This window comes from Nansenia antarctica (genome assembly GCF_963989245.1).
Source record: "Nansenia antarctica genome assembly, chromosome: 9".
NCBI lineage: Eukaryota > Metazoa > Chordata > Actinopteri > Argentiniformes > Microstomatidae > Nansenia > Nansenia antarctica.
Window position 1 is genome coordinate 8205768 of NC_137679.1, and position 20000 is coordinate 8225767.

Sequence of the window (20000 nt, forward strand, 5' to 3'; positions counted from 1 at the left end):
GTTGTTGTTGTTGCTGCATTGCAGTGGTTCTAGATTAAATCCTTCTAATGGGTCATAGCCCCAGTGTCCCCAAGTCTTTTCTTAGCTCTGTCCAAACTAAAGAACAAACATGCTTGTTGTCGACAGGTTGATCAAATCAAAGTGCATTCATCCCATGCACACGACACAGCTGTAAAGGCTACAACGAAACGAGTGTTAGCCTACGTTTACATTTGACATTTCAGACATTTAGCAGACGCCTTTATCCACGACTCACAACAAGTACATTTGTCTAGTGAGTGATAGTAAGTGAATCACCTGTACATCGGTCAGCATAAGAGAAACAAATCTATGCTAGGACCCAGGAGCCACTGGCAGTCACAAAGCTAGAAGAAGGAAGAATATAACCTTTTTTATTACGAGCTAGTAGCAACCTCTCTAGTGATAGTAAGTGAATCATCTGTACATCGGTCAGCTTAAGAAAAACTAATCTATGCTAGGACCAGGAACCAATGGTGGTCACAATGCTAGAAGAAGGAAGAATAACCTTTTTTATTACGAGCTAGCTACGTCTCCGCGGTGCGGTAAAACAGCAGGGTGAGGAGAACAACCTTGTTTATGGCCTAACGCCGGAGCGCTAGCACGCTGTGTGGTTCCGTGTTCCAAAGGGAAGCGTACTTCCTTATCTCTGAGCGAGAGAGAGAGAAGTCACTGTGAAAACAGGCCGTTTGGTGACTGCGGTGTCGGTGACGTCACTGCCGGCGTGTACTTCAGATCAACCTCCCAGTCCTCAGTTCTGCATTAGTCATCTGGAGCTGCAGACTGATATGATCAGATGGAGGGAGGCCCACTTCGGTAGGAGGCTGGCGGAGGTAGAAATCGGGAGGACGGAGCTCGTAGCCAGCACTCGAGATGAGGGGGGATAGCATCCCCACTGAAATAAGAACCGTCAAAATCATCCCCCTTCTAAAACTGCCATCCCCCCTTTCCATCCCTTATGTCATTGTATCAGTGAACGTGGTATTACTGCTATTTCAACATTTAGATTTTTACGCATGTTGAGTAAAATACTGTGGGCGAGGGGGCGCGCACAGACACATGCAGTGACATTTTTACCAAGTCACTGACACTGAAGTCACTGACGCTGTGGGGATGCTAAAATTGTCCCCATATGATCAAATCCACCATCCCCCCCTGATTCTCTTTGACAACTTGAGTACTGCTCGTAGCTGTAGTGGGGAACCGGAGTGAGGAACGTACGGTCGTGTTTTGATGCCGTTCCTCATTCCGTCCCGTTCCGTTCCGACGAGCCCCGGCCTCTGATTTCTACCTCCGCCGGCCTCCCCTCGGTCTGCGCCTCTTTGTGTTCCTCCCCGGCCTCCTCCGACGTTGGCTTGGTGCTCACTGGAACAATCGCATTCTTTCATTTCGTCTCTTGACAGCGATGCGTGTCGTTGAATACGAGCCAACGATCATATATTTAATTACGCAGTTACATAATAAGACTAGGCTCTGGCATTGTGTGATGAAACGTGTACGCTTTGTTTACACCCATATGTCATAATGTCTCTCTCTCTCTCTCTCTCTGTCTATCTGTCTGTCTGATCTGTCTGCCAGTCTCTCTCTCTCTCTCTATCTGCCAGCCAGTCTCTCTCTCTATCTGCCAGTCTCTCTCTCTCTCTCTCTTTCTCTCTCTCTCTCTGTCTATCTGTCTGTCTGATCTGTCTGCCAGTCTCTCTCTCTATCTGCCAGTCTCTTTCGTCTCTCTCTCACACTCTCTCTCTCTCTCTCTCTCTCTCTCTCTCTCTCTCTCTGTGTGTTTCTCTCTCTCTCTCTCTGTTTCTCTCTCTCTCTGTGTGGGTTTCTCTCTCTCTCTTTCTCTCTCTCTCTCTCTCTCTCTCTCTCTCTCTCTCTCTCTCTCTCTTTGATATATTACTCACAGTAAACCTGTTAAAATACTGTATCATGTCAGCCTAACCTTAACCGTGGGCCTAGATCATTTACAATCTTTTTTTTATATAGGCTACCTATATTCAACCTGATCACAGCTACCACTATGCCACACGGCCAAACCTGTCCTGGAGAATCTAGACCACCAACCAGTCTAGTAATGCAGCCTGTGTTTGTTTGTAGCACACAGCCATGCAAATGTCTGCATGACGTTGTTGAGTGACAACGCCGGCTTAAAGTGGATGAGCGCTGGTGGTAAATAGGAAACCACAGATCAGCTGATGGCGTTTGGTGAGGGTGCAGAGGAGAGCGACACTGCTAGATCAACCGAGGACGTAGCTTCCTCCTAAAGTCAGCAGACCACATGTCCCACAAGCCCTACATGTCTCTAGGTCACAGAGTTCCGAGAAACTGATTATCTTTACAACCCCGTTGTACTTACTTCTTCTTTTTCTCTTTTCTCCACATGATGTTTACTTAGAAATGATTCGGTAACAACGCCAAACAAAAATTTACCTCAGAAAATGTCATTAATTTCTTTTTTTGCTTCCCTCTGTGCTGTCCCCTGGGCAGACGCCATCTACTGGCCGTTGACGGTTATGACATGTGCAAATGAGGAAAATGGAGGAGAGGTTGGTTGAAGCCCAGCCTGTAACGGCCAAGCCAAGGACCATCTAAAGAAAGAGCCAGTTGTTTACCGCAGTCCGTCACTCTTTTTACGCGCCTCTCAGCGTACCTGGTTCGGCCTTCCGGTTCCTTCCATCCATTCTGGACTCCCTCATAGCTTCTCCTGGTAGACTTTACATTTGTATTTTTTAAGGTTATTATTTGTTTTGAGTCGGGCAGTCCCACTCTTGTTTTTTCTTTTATTGGACAGAGTGAGATAGTGGAGAAAGACAGGAAAGAAAGGCAGAGAGGTTATGTCAGCAGGGAATGGGCCAGATTCGTGTGTGCGCTTCATGTGTGTGCTGTGGAGGAGGTGGCCAATAGGAGGGTCTCACCCTGGCTTCTGTGGACGAGGTGGCCAATAGGAGGATGAGGATCAAACTCCTGGCCTTCATGGACAATCCCTCCCATCCCCTACATGACACTGTGGCAGAGCAGAGAAGCTCCTTTAGCAACAGATTATTACAACCCCGCTGCACTAAGGAGCGCTATAGGAGGTCTTTAAAACCACGCTGCACTAAGGAGCTATAGGAGGTCTTTAAAACCACGCTGCACTAAGGAGCTATAGGAGGTCTTTAAAACCACGCTGCACTAAGGAGCTATAGGAGGTCTTTACAACCACGCTGCACTAAGGAGAGCTATAGGAGGTCTTTACAACCACGCTGCACTAAGGAGCGCTATAGGAGGTCTTTACAACCACGCTGCACTAAGGAGCTATAGGAGATCTTTACAACCACGCTGCACTAAGGAGCTATAGGAGGTCTTTACAACCACGCTGCACTAAGGAGCTATAGGAGGTCTTTACAACCACGCTGCACTAAGGAGCTATAGGAGGTCTTTACAACCACGCTGCACTAAGGAGCTATAGGAGGTCTTTACAACCACGCTGCACTAAGGAGCGCTATAGGAGGTCTTTACAACCACGCTGCACTAAGGAGCTATAGGAGGTCTTTACAACCACGCTGCACTAAGGAGCTATAGGAGGTCTTTACAACCACGCTGCACTAAGGAGCTATAGGAGGTCTTTACAACCACGCTGCACTAAGGAGAGCTATAGGAGGTCTTTACAACCATGCTGCACTAAGGAGCGCTATAGGAGATCTTTACAACCACTAAGGAGCTCTATAGGAGATCTTTACAATCACGCTGCACTAAGGAGCGCTATAGGAGATCTTTACAACCACTAAGGAGCTCTATAGGAGATCTTTACAATCACGCTGCACTAAGGAGCGCTATAGGAGATGGTTGTAGTAGTCTGTTGCTAAAGGAGCTTCTCTGCTCTGCCACAGTGTCATGTAGGGGATGGGAGGGATTGTCCATGATGACCAGGAGTTTGGTCCTCATCCTCCTATTGGCCACCTCCTCCACAGGGTCCAGGGTGAGGCTGAGGACAGGACCAGCTGTCCAATCAGGCTTGTTCAACCCCTTGGTGTCGCCTTCCTTGATGCCCCCCCATGTACAGCACTGCGCGTACAGCACTGTGATGTGATTGACAGGTCTGCTGGTCCTGTGGTGTGATTGACAGGTCTGCTGGTCCTGTGGTGTGATTGACAGGTCTGCTGGTCCTGTGCTTTGATTGACAGGTCTGCTGGTCCTGTGGTGTGATTGACAGGTCTGCTGGTCCTGTGTTTGATTGACAGGTCTGATGGTTGTGATGTGATTGAGAGGTCTGATGGTTGTGATGTGATTGACAGGTCTGCTGGTCCTGTGGTTTGATTGACAGGTGTGCTGGTTATGGTGTGATTGATTGACAGGTCTGCTGGTCCTGTGGTTTGATTGACAGGTCTGCTGGTTCTGTGGTTTGATTGACAGGTGTGCTGGTTCTGTGGTTTGATTGACAGGTCTCCTGGTTGTACCTGAATCCTGAGAGAAGCTTTTTAGTTTACTGCACATCTCTCTCCCATCTGGATCTCCCTGGTAACAACAGAAAACACACACACACACACACACACACACACAGACACACAGAGACACACACGTAGACATATATATACACACAGACACACGGCTCCATTCCATCCCCTTGTTTCCATGGCAACGCAGAGAGAGAGAGAGAGAGAGAGAGAGAGAGAGAGAGAGAGAGAGAGAGAGAGAGAGAGAGAGAGAGAGAGAGAGAGAGAGAGAGAGAGAGAGAGAGAGAGAGAGAGAGAGAGAGAGAGAGAGAGAGAGAGAGAGAGAGAGAGAGAGAGAGAGAGAGAGAGAGAGAGAGAGAGAGAGAGAGAGAGAGAGAGAACTCAAGGAAAGAAAAAAAAGGCAAGGAATCAAATAAAATACAAAATAGACAGAATGAGATGAAGAAGAGGGAGGGAGGGAGAGAGATCGAGACTGAGACAGGTTACCGTGGCGAGCTGCTGTGCTGGGGTGTCGCTATGACAACCTACGGCGGTTATCAGAGCCCCTGTGTCTCTGTTTGCTCCTCCTGTTGATGTAGATGTTGACTTTTGACTTCCCGTAAGAACCCTGGTGTTGACTTCCTGTCAGTGGCCTGGTGTTTGACTTCCTGTCAGTGGCCTGGTGTTGACTTCCTGTCTGACCTGGTGTTGACTTCCTGTCTGACCTGGTGTTGACTTCCTGTCTGAGACCTGGTGGTGTTGACTTCCTGTCAGTGACCTGGTGCTGACTTCCTGTCAGTGACCTGGTGTTGACTTCCTGTCAGTGTCCTGGTGTTGACTTCCTGTCAGTGACCTGGTGTTGACTTCCTGTCAGTGACCTGGTGTTGACTTCCTGTCAGTGACCTGGTGTTGACTTCCTGTCAGTGGCCTGGTGGTGTTGACTTCCTGTCTGACCTGGTGTTGACTTCCTGTCTGACCTGGTGTTGACTTCCTGTCTGACCTGGTGTTGACTTCCTGTCAGTGACCTGGTGCTGACTTCCTGTCAGTGTCCTGGTGTTGTTGACTTCCTGTCAGTGTCCTGGTGTTGTTGACTTCCTGTCAGTGTCCTGGTGTTGACTTCCTGTTTGACCTGGTGTTGACTTCCTGTCTGACCTGGTGTTGTGTTGACTTCCTGTCAGTGTCCTGGTGTTGTTGACTTCCTGTCAGTGACCTGGTGTTGACTTCCTGTCAGTGTCCTGGTGTTGTTGACTTCCTGTCAGTGACCTGGTGCTGACTTCCTGTCAGTGACCTGGTGCTGACTTCCTGTCAGTGACCTGGTGCTGACTTCCTGTCAGTGACCTGGTGCTGACTTCCTGTCAGTGACCTGGTGCTGACTTCCTGTCAGTGACCTGGTGTTGCTGACTTCCTGTCAGTGACCTGGTGTTGACTTCCTCCACTTGTCAATTTCATATTCTCTCTTATTTACTCTCCATCCTACTTTCGCTGTGTGTGTGTGTGTGTGTTTGTGTGTGTGTGCGTGGCGGGAATGTTTCACGCACCTGCGCCCTAATACATGCACAATACGTGATAATAATAATAACAATAAAAATAAATGTAAAAATGTGTATGGCTAGAGCTGAAAAAAAAAAGGAAAGAAAAAAAACAAATCTCACCGTGAATCAATATTTGATGTGGATCGGGGGGGAGGCCAGGGGAGGCCAGGGGAGGCCAGGGGAGGCGGGAATCAGAGGCCGGGGGGAGGCGGGAAACGGTATCAAACACATTGTCTTCCGCGCATTACAATGAGCCTGTCCTGCCCTCCGATTCCTGCCTCCACCAGCCTCTCCCTGATGTGAGGATCATGGGTAATGAACGTGCTTTGTGATTTCACAGTATTGGCGGCTGGGACATGTGTAGTATGTGTAGGGGGAGGGGGGGGGGGGGGGGTCGTTAGAACAGCCAGCTCTCTGTCTCTCTATCAGCCAGGGAGGCAGACGTACATAAGGGAACAGCCTGTTTGTTCTGTAGCAGAGGGAGGGACTCACGCTGGGAGGAACGGCATGTTTGTTCTATCGGAGGGAGGGAGGGAGGGAGGGAGAGGGAGAGAGAAAGATGCAAATAAAGCAACAACCTGTGCAGAGAGTAGAGAGGCAGAGAGACAGAGACAGAGAGGGAAGGGGGGAGGGAGGGAGCGAGGGAGTGAGAGAGAGAGAGAGAGGAGGAAGAGAGGGAGCGCCACTCAAAATAAGGAAGTGTATATTTGTTTGAAAGTAGACTGGAAAACGTCACTCATGAAAGATATGATATGATGGATGATATATGCTGTGTGTGCCAGTGCACGGGGGGGGGGGGGGGGGGGGGCACGTGACGGAACAGCCTGTTGGTTCCACTGTAGAGGGAGGGGGTCAGTGATGTGGGAACAGCGCTGGTCGTACTCTGCAGAGGGAGGGGGTCAGTGATGAGGGAACAGCTGAGTCTTGGAACAGTCTGTTGACATTTGAAGACATGTGACCAGAAGAGCACAACAGTCAGCCAGTCATGCAGCTGAAAAAACCTCTACTGGTTGCTAACATCTCTCTGTCTCTCTCTCTGGGAGTCTCTCTCTCTCTCTGTCTCTCTGTCTCTCTCAACCTTGTCCTACAGTAAAGTAGGGGTGTAACGGATCACCTAACTCACGGATCGGATCGGGTCACGGTTTTTGAGTCACGGATCGGGTCACGGTTTTTGAGTCACGGATCGGATCATTTTTCGGATCAACACAAAACATTTAAATGTTTTTATAAAAACAGCTTTTTCCTTGAATTCTGTAAAAACACCACTTTTATTATGTGAAAAAACCCAACAACATTCAAGATGTCAAAACTGGTAATATATATATATATATATATATATATATAAAACATATTCTACACTCAAACATTACATATTATACTGAAATACACATTCAACTTAAATCAATATGAAAGAGGGAGGCGCCTGGTTGCAGCAGTGAATCACTGGGCTCTTTAAAGCAGACGAATAAACATGTTTTATGCCACTTTTAACTAAATAATAAAGTTAACCCATATTTTGAACATGGTATTGTAGCAACCCTGTTCATTAATGTTCATTAATGCTTGAGTTCATGTTCATGTTCACACTGTTACTGTGTTGTGTGCCAATGCACCCCTGTGATTGGTGGAGGTCACGGGGGGGGGGCGGGTGCTGTGTGTGTGGTTGAGACGGTTGGGAGAGAGAGCTCCGGTGAACTAAGAAAGTTGTGTATGAGATAGTTTACAATTAAACGCACAGATTACATGAGAGAAGCTATCTGTCATTATTTCAACCACTGTCCAAGTCGGGACGTTACAGTATGAAAAAAATGCCTTCATTATCAGAAGTTGTCGAGCTACCTAGTTGTCGACCAAGTAATTTGATTGGACAAGAGGCGTTCCTTGAATGCTGATCAGATTCCAGAGCGAATTTACGAACGCAGCCTTGTTGTTGTGGATTCCCAGATTCACGTGTAGTGGGGTAAACGACGGATTCTTTTTTTCCGCATTATCAACCTATCATTGCGCTTTAGAGTAAAACAAAGCATGCAACTCTACACGTCTATCTTTTCATGGCAACTCTACATTGTGATTTACAAGAGATATTAAGTAATATATTAAGTAATATTATTACTTGTTAAAATTTTGCAATTGATCCGCGGTACACATGCGTGCCGAACTGTGGGGGGCGATCCGTACGGATCACGGATTATCCGTGATCCATTACACCCCTACAGTAAAGTGAGTAGCCTCGAGCCTAACGGCCTTTAGGAGCAGAAGCCTATCTCCTGTTTCCGTAGCGTGAGGCGGCTTGATGTACAAGTACACCCCCCTGGACACGACGCTGGTATGTCACAGGGTCTTACCCCCCAATCCGACCCCTAATGCTGAGTGCCAAGCAGGGAGGCATCATGGTTACAGGAAGTGATTGATTTCAGTTCTTTTTTTCCAGCTTCTTTTTCCTCTATACTACAAGGTATTGGAAAAAATCATATAATGTCCAAATAAAGTACTCATGTTAAGTATTTGGGCGACGGTCCACTAGAACAGCCATGAGGGGTTATTTGACCCCCGTGAGTAACGAAAAATGTTATATCTTTGCACTCGATCAAATTTCAGGACCCTCCTTTCATGACTTTTCCTAGATATGTGCGTTCTACCACCCAGTATCCTTACATTCTCAAAATCACACCAGGATAAGCTGGTATAAAGCTATTTTGCAGTTTTTCTTTGTAGGAAGCAGGCTAATTTACAAGCGGCCAACTAGTGGTCGTTGTGTGTAAATAGCAGCTTAGCATTTAAAAGAGGCGGCTCTTTTAGTAGGTTAAACGGCACTGCTGTTCTAGTGTTAACTGTCCATAACTGCCTGAAGTCCTGTGACCCATTGACCCCACCAGACGCTGGGTGTCTTCTCTGGAGATGCTCTGCCAGGCCTGTACTGCAGCCATCTGCAGTCGTTGTTTGTTTTGAGGTCTTTTTTTTGCCTAGAATTGTATCAACAGGAAATGAAAAGCATGTTCAATTGGATTTAAATCTGAAGATTGACTTGGCCAGTCAAGAACTTTCCACTTGTTTTTTGGCCCCCGAAAAACTCCCTAGTTGCTACGGCGGCAGTGTGTTTGGGGGTCATTGTGTTACTGTATGATGAAGCACCATCCATTGAATTTGGAGGCGTTTGCTTTGTACTCGAGCAGACAACATGTTTCTGTACACTTCAGAATCCATTCTGCTGCTGCTGTCAGCAGTGATATTATCCAGTAAGACAAGTTAGCCAGTTCTAAGTGGCATCTCTCTACATGCCCAAACCATAACACCCCCTCCACCATCTTTCACAGATGAGGTGGTATGCGGTAAGTCTTTGGACAGATCCTTCTTTTCTCCAAACTTGCATCATGCAATCACTCTGATCTCACTGCTACTTGATTGGTACTGGTACTTTTTAACAAACTATAACCTGACCATCCTTTTTGCTAGCTCCTCCTTGCTAGCTAACTAGTGGTTAGTCGCCTCGTTGGCCCGGTGACGTGCTCTGTGGATGTTAGTCTCGGACACATTCACGCCTCCCTCCTGCTCTGTGGGACGGTCGTTAGTGGTTGTTTCTTAATTATGGTGAGCGTTCGTCATCCTCTGTAGAAGCCTTCCTCGGCCTACCAGCCTGTTAGACTGCTGAGCTCACCAGTGCGTTTTTTTCTTTTTCTTTTTTTTTTCTTTTTCTCAATGTTACAAACTGGTATAGCTACAGGTATGTCTATATATATTTCTCTGTATTTCAAGCCTACAGGGTATATAAAGGCAGCTATTTATATATTCTAAGTTGTTTATATATTTCTCCTGTCTTGACCTCCAGCCTAAAGGCAGCCCTGTTCTACAGTATAGTATTTTTTATAGCATATTTATGTATACAGTGGGGGAAATAAGTATTGAACACATCAACATTTTGTCCAGTGAATGTATTTCCAATGAGCCTATTCAAGTGAAATTTGCACCAGACTTTGGTATTAACTCAAACAATCCAGACAAAAAATGTAAACATTAAAGTCCATATGTACCGGTAAATACAGTTATGTGTAATAAAGTGGAATGAAACAGGAAAAAAGTATTGAACACACTAACTGAAATTAATTCAATACTTAGTGGAGAAGCCTTTGTTGTAATTAGGGATGCTCCGATTTATCGGCCACCGATTTAAATCGGCCGATTTCACTCCAAATGACTCGATCGGTGATCGGCAAAAATGGCCGATCGCAAAAACCGTTTTTTTTTTTTTTTTTTTTACTGGGGAAGACAGATAACTGAACAGAGAACATAGGAGGACGTAACAGTATGTAAACCATGAAGGCCACGTTTATGATGTCTTTTATACAGCCATATCGACTGACTTGGGCTTCAGGCCCTAACTGGGTGATAGGCCAGACCTTTACTATGCCATAAAAATGGGTCTGCGTTTGCTTGGTGCCTAATGGATCAAAACTTTTGTCTAAAAAGCAAAAAATATGTAGGCTATCCAGTCAGTAGGCCTACAGTTATGTATTTTTTTTAAAATCGGTATCGGTATCGGTATCGGTTGATCTTGAGGAAAAAAATCGGTGATCGGTATCGGCCCCAAAAATCCAGATCGGAGCATCCCTAGTTGTAATAACAGCTTCAAGGTGCTTTCTGTATTAAGTAACTAATCGCCCGCAGTATTCAGGTGTGATTTTGGCCCATTCCTCTACACAGATTGTCTTTTGATTGCGGGGGGGGGGGGGGGGGGGGGAAGATTGCGGGGGGCCCTCTTGTGAATCTGGATCTTCAGATGCTTCCACAAATGTTCAATTGGGTTTAAGCCAGTCAGGTGATTGACTGGGCCAATCCAACAAGTTGATTTTCTTTCTCTGAAACCAATTGCGAGTTTCCTTTGCTCTATGCTTTGGATCGTTGTCGTGCTGGAAGGTCCACCCACGTCTCATCCTCAGCATCCTGGTGGATGGCAGCAGGTTCATCCTACAGTATATTTATGTATATGTGTGTGTGTGTGTCCAGCCTACAGGGTACATGGAGGCAGCCCTGTCCTACAGCACCATAGAGGACCTCCAGCTGCTATCCTGGGACAACGCCCCCAAGTACTGTGTCCAGCTCAGCTTCCCCGGAGGCACCGTCCTGCTGCAGGTAGACACGCCCCTCTACACCTGTACACCTGCACACCTGCTGCTCTACACACCTGTACACCTGCTGCTCTACACACCTGTACACCTGCTGCTCTACACACCTGTCCCTCTGTACACCTGCCCCTCTATACACCATACTGTACACTATCTAGGTGGTGGGGAGATGAGGAGAGGAGGGGCGGAGGGGGAGAGGAGCGGAGGTGGGGAGAGGAGGAGAGGAGGGGAGGAGGGGAGGAGGAGGAGAGGAGGGGAGGAGGGGAGGAGGAGGAGAGGAGGGGAGAAGGAGAGGAGCGGAGGTGGGGAGAGGAGGGGAGGAGGAGGAGAGGAGGAGGGGAGGAGGAGAGGAGTGGTAATGAGGATGGATGGCTGCTCCGCCTGTCCACCTCTCAGTGTCTCCTTCACTCCATCACCTGATCGTGTGTGTATCTGTTACCTGACTGTGTGTGTGTGTGTGTGTGTGTGTGTGTGTCCCTCCAGGCCGCCAACAGCTATCTGAGGGACCAGTGGTTCCACTCCCTCCAGTGGAAGGTAAGGTTACTGGGGTGTTGCAGTATTCATCATCACAGGTCCACGGGAGCGGTCGGGGGACGCAGGCAGGCAGGCAGGCAGACAGACAGACAGACAGACAGACAGGTCCTGGGGAGGGAGGTGTCTTATCTGCAGGCTGGGCCGTGGTGCGTGGCCGCGTCTGTTTACCTGGTCTGTTGAACCCTGAACAACCGCAGTCTGTCATCTGTTGGGATGGAGCTAGAGGGATACTACCGCTACACAACAGTAGCCTCCTGAAGTATTGGAAAGAGGAAGCGAAAAAGAAAAAGAAAAGATATACCATTTGCCATCCACTTGACCTGTCACAATTCTCTCTCCCTGGTAATAGATAACAGTAAGACTCTAGCCATCATGTTTAAAAAGGTCAAAGGTCAAAGGTGACGCCAAATCTCCCACCCTCCTCCTGAAGTATTGGAAAGACGAGGCGTGTGTGTCACGTTCTAATGCTTTGGTCCTCATGTCGGGATCTGATGTAATGATCGGACTTGATCCGCGTAGTTGAAAATCAACGACACGTCGCTAGTCAACTGACACAGCTTGTTTTGTAAGCGTGTTAACAATGTAAAGTGGTGTTATAGCCATATATATCCATGGCGTTGCAGTGTTTTGGCTTGACTAGCGAATTTGTGTTGTGTTGATTCTCAACAACGTTGAAACGTAGTCCCGTGTTTCAAAGGAATAGTCAGAACATTTTGACTGGTTGCCGACAGTTGCGGACCAAATGGTGTCACATTTTTGTCTTCTTTTAGCTCTGTACTCGACAGGTTTGGGTTGGAAATCAAACCATGACTATAAGGTTAAAGTAGAGGTCATCAGCTTTTAATTAATTGCTCCCCCCCCCCCCCACAACTGCCCCACCCCCGCCCCCAGATTGGATTGCACCATTTTGAAATTGCAACTTTTGTTTTGTTTTTTACAGTCCCCTGTTTCAGGGCATCAAAAGTATTGGAATATTGGCTTGACGGGTGTTTTCCGGGTCATCGTTTGTGTAGGCCATTGCCTGTAAGAGTTTTTTTATTTTTTTAACCGCCGACAGTAAAGGCTGTCACCGCCTGTCGAGTCAGTGTAGGTGTATCCTGACCGTGAGCCAATCAGATCGCTAGGCATCCCGACCGCTAGCCAATCAGATCGCTAGGTACCCCGACCGCTAGCCAATCAGATCGCTAGGCATCCCGACCGCGACCCAATCAGATCACTGGGGGGGGGGGGGGGGGGGTGGCCACATTTGGCCGCCACGTCGCTCAACCTCCAGAAAGAATAGCTGAAGAGGTGCATCATGGGAGAGGGGAGGGGTGCCGCCGCCTGGGTCGGGAGTTGTTTTACGTTCGTTCCTTCGTTGTCGGGTTGCCATGACTCCCATGTGTCCTGTGTCTTCCTCCCCTCCCCTGAAAACCTCCAGAAAAAGATCTACAAGTACCGGAAGGTTCTGAACAACCCGAGCCGCTGGGAGGTGGTGCTGAAGGAGATCCGCTCCCTGGTGGACATGGCCCTGACCTCCCCGCTGCAGGACGAGTCCATCCACCAGAACCCCCTACACATCATCTCTACCCTGCTGGCCGAGGTACACACACACACACACACACACACACACACACACACACACACACACACACACACACACACACACACATCCACCAGAACCCCCTACACATCATCTCTAACCTGCTGGCTGAGGTACATACACACACACACACACACACACACACCTCCCTGTTGTCTTGTGGATTCAAGGCAGGTTATCAGTTTGGGAGTGGCTTTTTTGCATGTGTTTTAACTCCTCTGATCATTTGTGTCCGCCCTCCTCTCCATCTCCTCCTCTCCTCTCCTCTCCATCTCCTCCTCTCCTCTCCTCTCCTCTCCTCTCCATCTCCTCCTCTCCTCTCCTCTCCTCTCCTCTCCTCTCTTCCTCTCCTCTCTTCCTCTCCTCTCCTCTCTTCCTCTCCTCTCCTCCCCTCCAGAACACCAACCTTGGCACCCAGGACCATGAGAACATCATCGTGGTGAGCATCACATCAGCATCACTGACTTCCACACGCTAAGCTGGTAGTCCACTAACACACTGAGAACATACTGGATCTAACTGGTCTGTCTGTGTGTGTGTGTGTCTGTGTGTGTCTGTGTGTGTCTGTGTGTGTCTGTGTCTGTGTCTGTGTGTGTCTGTGTCTGTGTCTGTGTCTGTCTGTCTGCCTTTCTGTGTGTGTGTGTGTGTGTGTGTGTGTCTGTGTCTGTGTGTGTCTGTATGTGTGTGTCTGTATGTGTGTGTATGTGTGTGTCTGTGTCTGTGTCTGTGTCTGTCTGTCTGCCTTTCTGTGTGTGTGTGTGTGTGTGTGTGTGTCTGTCTGTCTGTCTGTCTGTAGGCCATCGCTCCCCTCCTAGAGAACAACCACCCACCTCCAGACCTGTGTGAGTTCTTCTGCAAGGTAAGACTAGACACACACACACACACACACACACACGTCTTACTGCTGCAGAAGAAGGTATCATTATCACGGGGATAACCGTGATTGTGATGAACGTCATAGTTATTGTACGTATCTAGACATGTAATTATCGGTGTGTCTGTGTCTGTGTCTGTGCAGCACTGTCGCGAGCGGCCGCGGTCGATGGTGGTGATAGAAGTGTTCACTCCCGTCGTACAGAGAATCCTCAAACACAACATGGTGAGTTGCCCCCCCCCCCCCCCCCCCCACCCACACACACACACACACACACACACACACACACACTCCCTAGGTGTAGAGGTCTGCGGTCCTGCTCTGGTGGTGTGGAGCTGCTGTCCTCTGTGGCTAGAAGAGTGGATGTCTGATGCTCACTAAGCTGTGTCTCTCCCTCTCTCCCCCATCTCTCTCCCTCTCTCTCTTTCTCTCCTTCCCCCCTCCCTCTCCCTGTCCCTCTCCTTCCCTCTCCCCCTCCATATGTCTCTCTCTTTCCCCCTCCCCCCCTCCCTCCCTCAGGACTTTGGGAAGTGTCCCAGACTGCGCTGTTCACCCAGGAGTACATCCTGGCCCTCAACGAGCTGAACGCAGGCATGGAAGTGGTCAAGAAGTTCATCCACAGGTGAGGGGGGGCCAAAGCAGTCTGGGGGGGGGCTGGGGGAGAGGGGGGGGGGGAGAAGGAGGGAGAGACAGAGAGAGGGAGGGGGAGAGAGAGAGAGGGACGGGGAGAGGGAGGGTGGAAAGAGAGAGAGAGCCCCCCCACCCCCCCTGTATTCTGTGTTGCTGTGTCTGTTTTCAGTGGATGGTATTCAAAGTGTGTGTGTGTGTGTGTGTGTGTGTGTGTGTGTGTGTGTGTGTGTGTGTGTGTGTGGCAGCATGCACGGTCCGACAGGGCAGTGCCCCCACCCGCGCGTCCTGCCCAACCTGGTGGCCGTGTGTCTGGCTGCCATCTACTCCTGCTACGAAGAGTTCATCAACAGGTGAGCCACACACACCTGGACACACACCTCACACACACCTGTACATCTGACACACACCTGGACACACACCTGGACAACTGACACACACCTGGACACACCTCACACACACACACACCTGGACAACTGACACACACCTGGACACACACCTCACACACACCTGAACACACACACCTGTGTGTGTGTGTGTGTGTGTGTGTGTGTGTGTGTGTGTGTGTGTGTGTGTGTGTGTGTGTGTGTGGTTACCACCCTGGCTGTGTTTACTTTGTTGGTTGTCGTTACATCATCATCCTGAGACACTGGCCCCGCCCCCAAGGGAGGAACTCTTAGTTCCTCACCCTAGAGACACCTCTCCCTCCCTCTCTCTCTCTCTCTCTCTCTCTCTCTCTCTCTCCCCCTCCCTCTCTTTCTCTCTCTCTCCCTCTCTCTCTCTCTCTCCCCCTCCCTCTCTTTCTCTCTCTCTCTCCCTCCCTTCCTCTCCCTCACTCTCTCTCTCTCTATCTCCCTCTCCCCCCCCCTCCCTTTCACTCTCTCTCTCTCCCTTCCTCTTCCTCACTCTCTCTCTCTATCTCCCCTCTCCCCCCGTCCCTCTCACTCTCCCCCCCTCTCTCTATCCCCCCCCCCTCCCCCCCTCTCTGCTAGCAGTACAATAGTCCCTGTGTTCTAACCACAGACGTACAGCCACATGTGAGAACACGGCCTGTCTTAAAAAAGATGCTACAGGATTCTTGTCGCTAATTTAGAACTTTTTCCACCCAAATTCATTCTTCCCCTCCGACGTTCCCTTAAGCGTCGACTCTACGGTTCACGACAGAACCTTCATCAACTTGTTATCTCTTTAGAGGACTCTTTTAGAGTCTTCTGTTTTTTTTTTAAACGGCAACCGACTTTTGCTAAATCCGGTTTTGGAGGCGTGGCCTCCTTGGTCCAATCAGGTCGTTTGTTGACGATATTTCCGTCTTGTTTTTCCCGGGAGCCGTTTTGCGAGCGGCTCGTGAGCGCTAGCGACACATCTCTCCCCACCCCCCTCTCTCTCTCCCCCCCCTCCCTCTCACTCTCCCCCCCCTCCCTCTCACTCCCCCCCTTCCCTCTCACTCCCCCCCTTCCCTCTCACTCCCCCCCTCTGGGCATCTCTCTAATGACTCCTCTGGGTTTACTCTCAATTAGATTAGATTCTAATAATATTAATAATAGTATTAATAATACAAATGTAATAAAAGTTGAGTATATAATGTGTGATTATTCTCTCCCTCTCTCTCCCCCCTCTCCACACATCCCCCAACTCTCTCTCACTCTCTCCCACCCTCTCTACCACTCTCTCCCACTCTCTCCCACTCTCTCCCACTCTCTCCCACTCTCTCCCACTCTCTCTCACTCTCTCTCACTCTCTCCCACTCTCTCTCACTCTCTCTCACTCTCTCTCACTCTCTCCCACTCTCTCCCACTCTCTCTCACTCTCTCTCACTCTCTCCCACTCTCACTCTCTCCCACTCTCTACCACTCTCTCTCACTCTCTACCACTCTCTACCACTCTCTACCACTCTACCACTCTCTCTCTCACTCTCTCCCATTCTCACTCACTCTCTCCCACTCTCTCCCTCTCTCCCCCCAGCCGGGACAACTCCCCCAGCCTGAAGGAGATCCGGAACGGCTGCCAGCAGCAGAACGACCGCAAGCCCCCCATGCCCCTGCGCCTCCTCCGCCCCGAGCCCCCCGCCCCCCCTCCCCCGGCCCTGCTCCCCCTCTCCTCCCCCACCCCCCCCTCCTCCACCGGCGGCAACAGTGGCACCCCCTCTCCCCTCCTCTCCCCCCCTCCCTCGCTGCCCCTCTCCCCCCCTCCCTCCATCGTCAACTCCAGCGAGATCCTGGTGGAGCTGGAGCGCAGCAACAACAGCAACAACAACGCGGCCAACAACGCCCGGAGGAAGGGCGGCCCCCCCCCGTCGCTGCCGCCGCCAGCGGGGGGCGACAGCGAGCCCAACCTGATCGACTGCCTGCTGGTCAGCCCCGCCCTCAGCGCCCTCTCCATCCAGCTGCCCGCCCAGGCCGACCGCGTGCTGGGCTGCTTCGCCCTCATCCTCAAGATGCTGTGAGTAGAATCATAATAATAATTCATTTAATTTATATAGCGCTTTTCCGAGGCTCAAAGACGCATAGAATATAGAGTAGAGAGTACTAGAGGAGGAAGTGTGTGTGTGGGGTTGGGTGTGTGTGTGATAAGAGGGGTGTGTGTGTGTGTGTGTGTGTGTGCGTGTCTGTATATGTGTGTCTGTGTGTCTGTATATATATGTGTGTGTGTGTGTGTGTGTGTGGTACTATATTTTGCCTATGTACGTACGTATGTGTATGTGCGTTTCTGTGTGTGACTTAGTGTAAAAGTGGGTCGCTAATATGTGTGTGTGTGTGTGTGTGTGTGTCTGTCTGTCTGTCTGTGCTGTGTGTGTGTGTGTGTGTGTGTGTGTGTGTGTGTGTGTGTGTGTGTGTGTGTGTGTGTGAGAGTGTGGGAGAACGGAGAGGAATGACCTGAAAAGCGTCAGTGTGCGTCTGTAACAAAGACACTGTTGCCTACCCCGGAGGAATGGAGCCACTCACACACACACACACACACACACACACACACACACACACACACACACACACACACACAGGGAGGAATGGAGCCACACACACACACACACACACACACACACACACACACAGGGAGGAATGCGATCCTGTCCTCTGCCCGCTGAGTCCGTCTCTTTGTTGTGCGTCAGAGAACAATGGATCAGATTCTCTCTTGTCCTCTCCTCTCTGCCAAACTTCCCCTCCTCTCTCATCCCTCTCTCATTCTACGTGGCCTTATTCCTCAGGGCTTCACCTTTGCTCGCATTCACTCTCTTTCTTTCTCCACCCCTCTGTCCCTCCCTCCCTCCCTCCACCCCTCTGTGTTCACCTCTCTCCAGGGGAGGAAGTTAATTTTATTTTTCCGTGGTGTTTCTTTTTTTTTGTCCCTCTGAACTCATTTTATGACATTTCCAGGACACTTGTCACTGGTGGGGGAAGAAACGCCGAAACACCAAATGTGTTAACTTGTGTCGGGACTATTGGCAGAGTGTGAATTACACAATGACAAATCGGGGGTGTCAAGTTTTTGTCAATTGTGTGTGTGTGTGTGTGTGTGTGTGTGTGTGTGTGTGTGTGTGTGTGTGGTATCAGTAAATATGTCAGAAATAAAGAAGAATTATTAGAATAATAACCTTTAGTACGCTTCTGCTTCTCATGAACTCTCTCTGCTTCTCAGAAGGTCTCTCCTCTTCTCTGAATGTCTCTCCTCTTCTCTGAATGTCTCTCCTCTCCTCATGATCTCTCTCCTCTTCTCTGAATGTCTCTCCTCTTCTCTGAGTGTCTCTCCTCTTCTCTGAGTGTCTCTCCTCTTCTCTGAATGTCTCTCCTCTTCTCTGAATGTCTCTCCTCTTCTCTGAATGTCTCTCCTCTTCTCTGAATGTCTCTCCTCTTCTCTGAATGTCTCTCCTCTTCTCTGAATGTCTCTCCTCTTCTCTGAATGTCTCTCCTCTTCTCTGAATGTCTCTCCTCTTCTCTGAATGTCTCTCCTCTTCTCTGAATGTCTCTCCTCTTCTCTGAGTGTCTCTCCTCTTCTCTGAATGTCTCTCCTCTACTCTGAATGTCTCTCCTCTTCTCTGAATGTCTCTCCTCTTCTCTGAATGTCTCTCCTCTTCTCTGAATGTCTCTCCTCTTCTCTGAGTGTCTCTCCTCTTCTCTGAATGTCTCTCCTCTTCTCTGAATGTCTCTCCTCTTCTCTGAATGTCTCTCCTCTTCTCTGAATGTCTCTCCTCTTCTCTGAATGTCTCTTCTCTGAATGTCTCTCCTCTTCTCTGAATGTCTCTCTGCTTCTCTGAATGTCTCTCCTCTTCTCTGAATGTCTCTCCTCTACTCTGAGTGTCTCTCCTCTTCTCTGAGTGTCTCTCCTCTTCTCTGAATGTCTCTCCTCTTCTCTGAATGTCTCTCCTCTTCTCTGAATGTCTCTCCTCTTCTCTGAATGTCTCTCCTCTTCTCTGAATGTCTCTCCTCTTCTCTGAATGTCTCTCCTCTTCTCTGAATGTCTCTCCTCTTCTCTGAGTGTCTCTCTGCTTCTCTGAATGTCTCTCCTCTTCTCTGAGTGTCTCTCTGCTTCTCTGAATGTCTCTCCTCTTCTCTGAATGTCTCTCCTCTTCTCTGAGTGTCTCTCTGCTTCTCTGAGTGTCTCTCCTCTTCTCAGGAAGTCTCTCTGCCGGAGAGGATATAAAGGGGAGGATATAAAGGGACCCAGGATATAAAGGGACCCAGGATGTAAAGGGACACAGGGGTGTGAAAGACTCTGTTCTTACTGAGGTGTTAACATCATCAACTGTATCATTGATTGTAACATGCTCTCTCCCCCCCCCCCCCCCCCTTCTTCCTTCTCTCCCTCCCCCCCTCAGGTCTGACTATGATGATTGGAGGCCAGCCCTCGCCAGTCTACTGCAGCCCATCCCTTTCCCTAAAGAGTGAGTGGACTGGTGGCCATCTTTGATTATTACCTGTCCTAACAGTCACACATTACATCTACATTTGAAATGTTTGGCTTTTAGCAGGTACGCCTTATTCCAAAGCGACTTACAACCGATACATTTGACTAAGCAAGTGAATCATCAATCCACCAGTCGTAGCAGGAAGAGTTATCTAGCTCAGGGGGGGGGGGGGGGGGCATTGGCAGTCTCTGTGATAGAAGGAAAACTTTTTTTTTTTGTATAGACACTGGAGAAACAGAGAAACAGTACAATGGGGACAGGAGAAGTCTTGGGGGACACAGTAAAGGGGAAAAGCAGGTGTCTCAGGAGACACAGTTCTGGGGGGTAGTAGATGTCTCAGGAGGAGCAGTTAAGGTATATTCTGAAGAGATGGGTCTTCAGTCTCCATCCTCTACAGGGCAGTG

The 20000-nt window shown here is 49.3% G+C and overlaps 1 protein-coding gene across 1 annotated transcript in view; it reads left to right on the forward strand.

Moving 5' to 3' along the window:
- cmip (c-Maf inducing protein) overlaps nucleotides 1-20000 on the forward strand; it is a gene marked incomplete at both ends in the record, with an annotated part of 43540 nt that overhangs the window by 14442 nt on the left and 9098 nt on the right. Inside the window, 11 exon segments of the mRNA XM_080539939.1 lie at nucleotides 10961-11086; nucleotides 11563-11613; nucleotides 13034-13195; nucleotides 13593-13634; nucleotides 13992-14054; nucleotides 14214-14294; nucleotides 14589-14613; nucleotides 14616-14691; nucleotides 14945-15049; nucleotides 16659-17135; nucleotides 19507-19572. Of these exon segments, the coding sequence (XP_080396065.1) occupies nucleotides 10961-11086; nucleotides 11563-11613; nucleotides 13034-13195; nucleotides 13593-13634; nucleotides 13992-14054; nucleotides 14214-14294; nucleotides 14589-14613; nucleotides 14616-14691; nucleotides 14945-15049; nucleotides 16659-17135; nucleotides 19507-19572 (1274 nt within the window).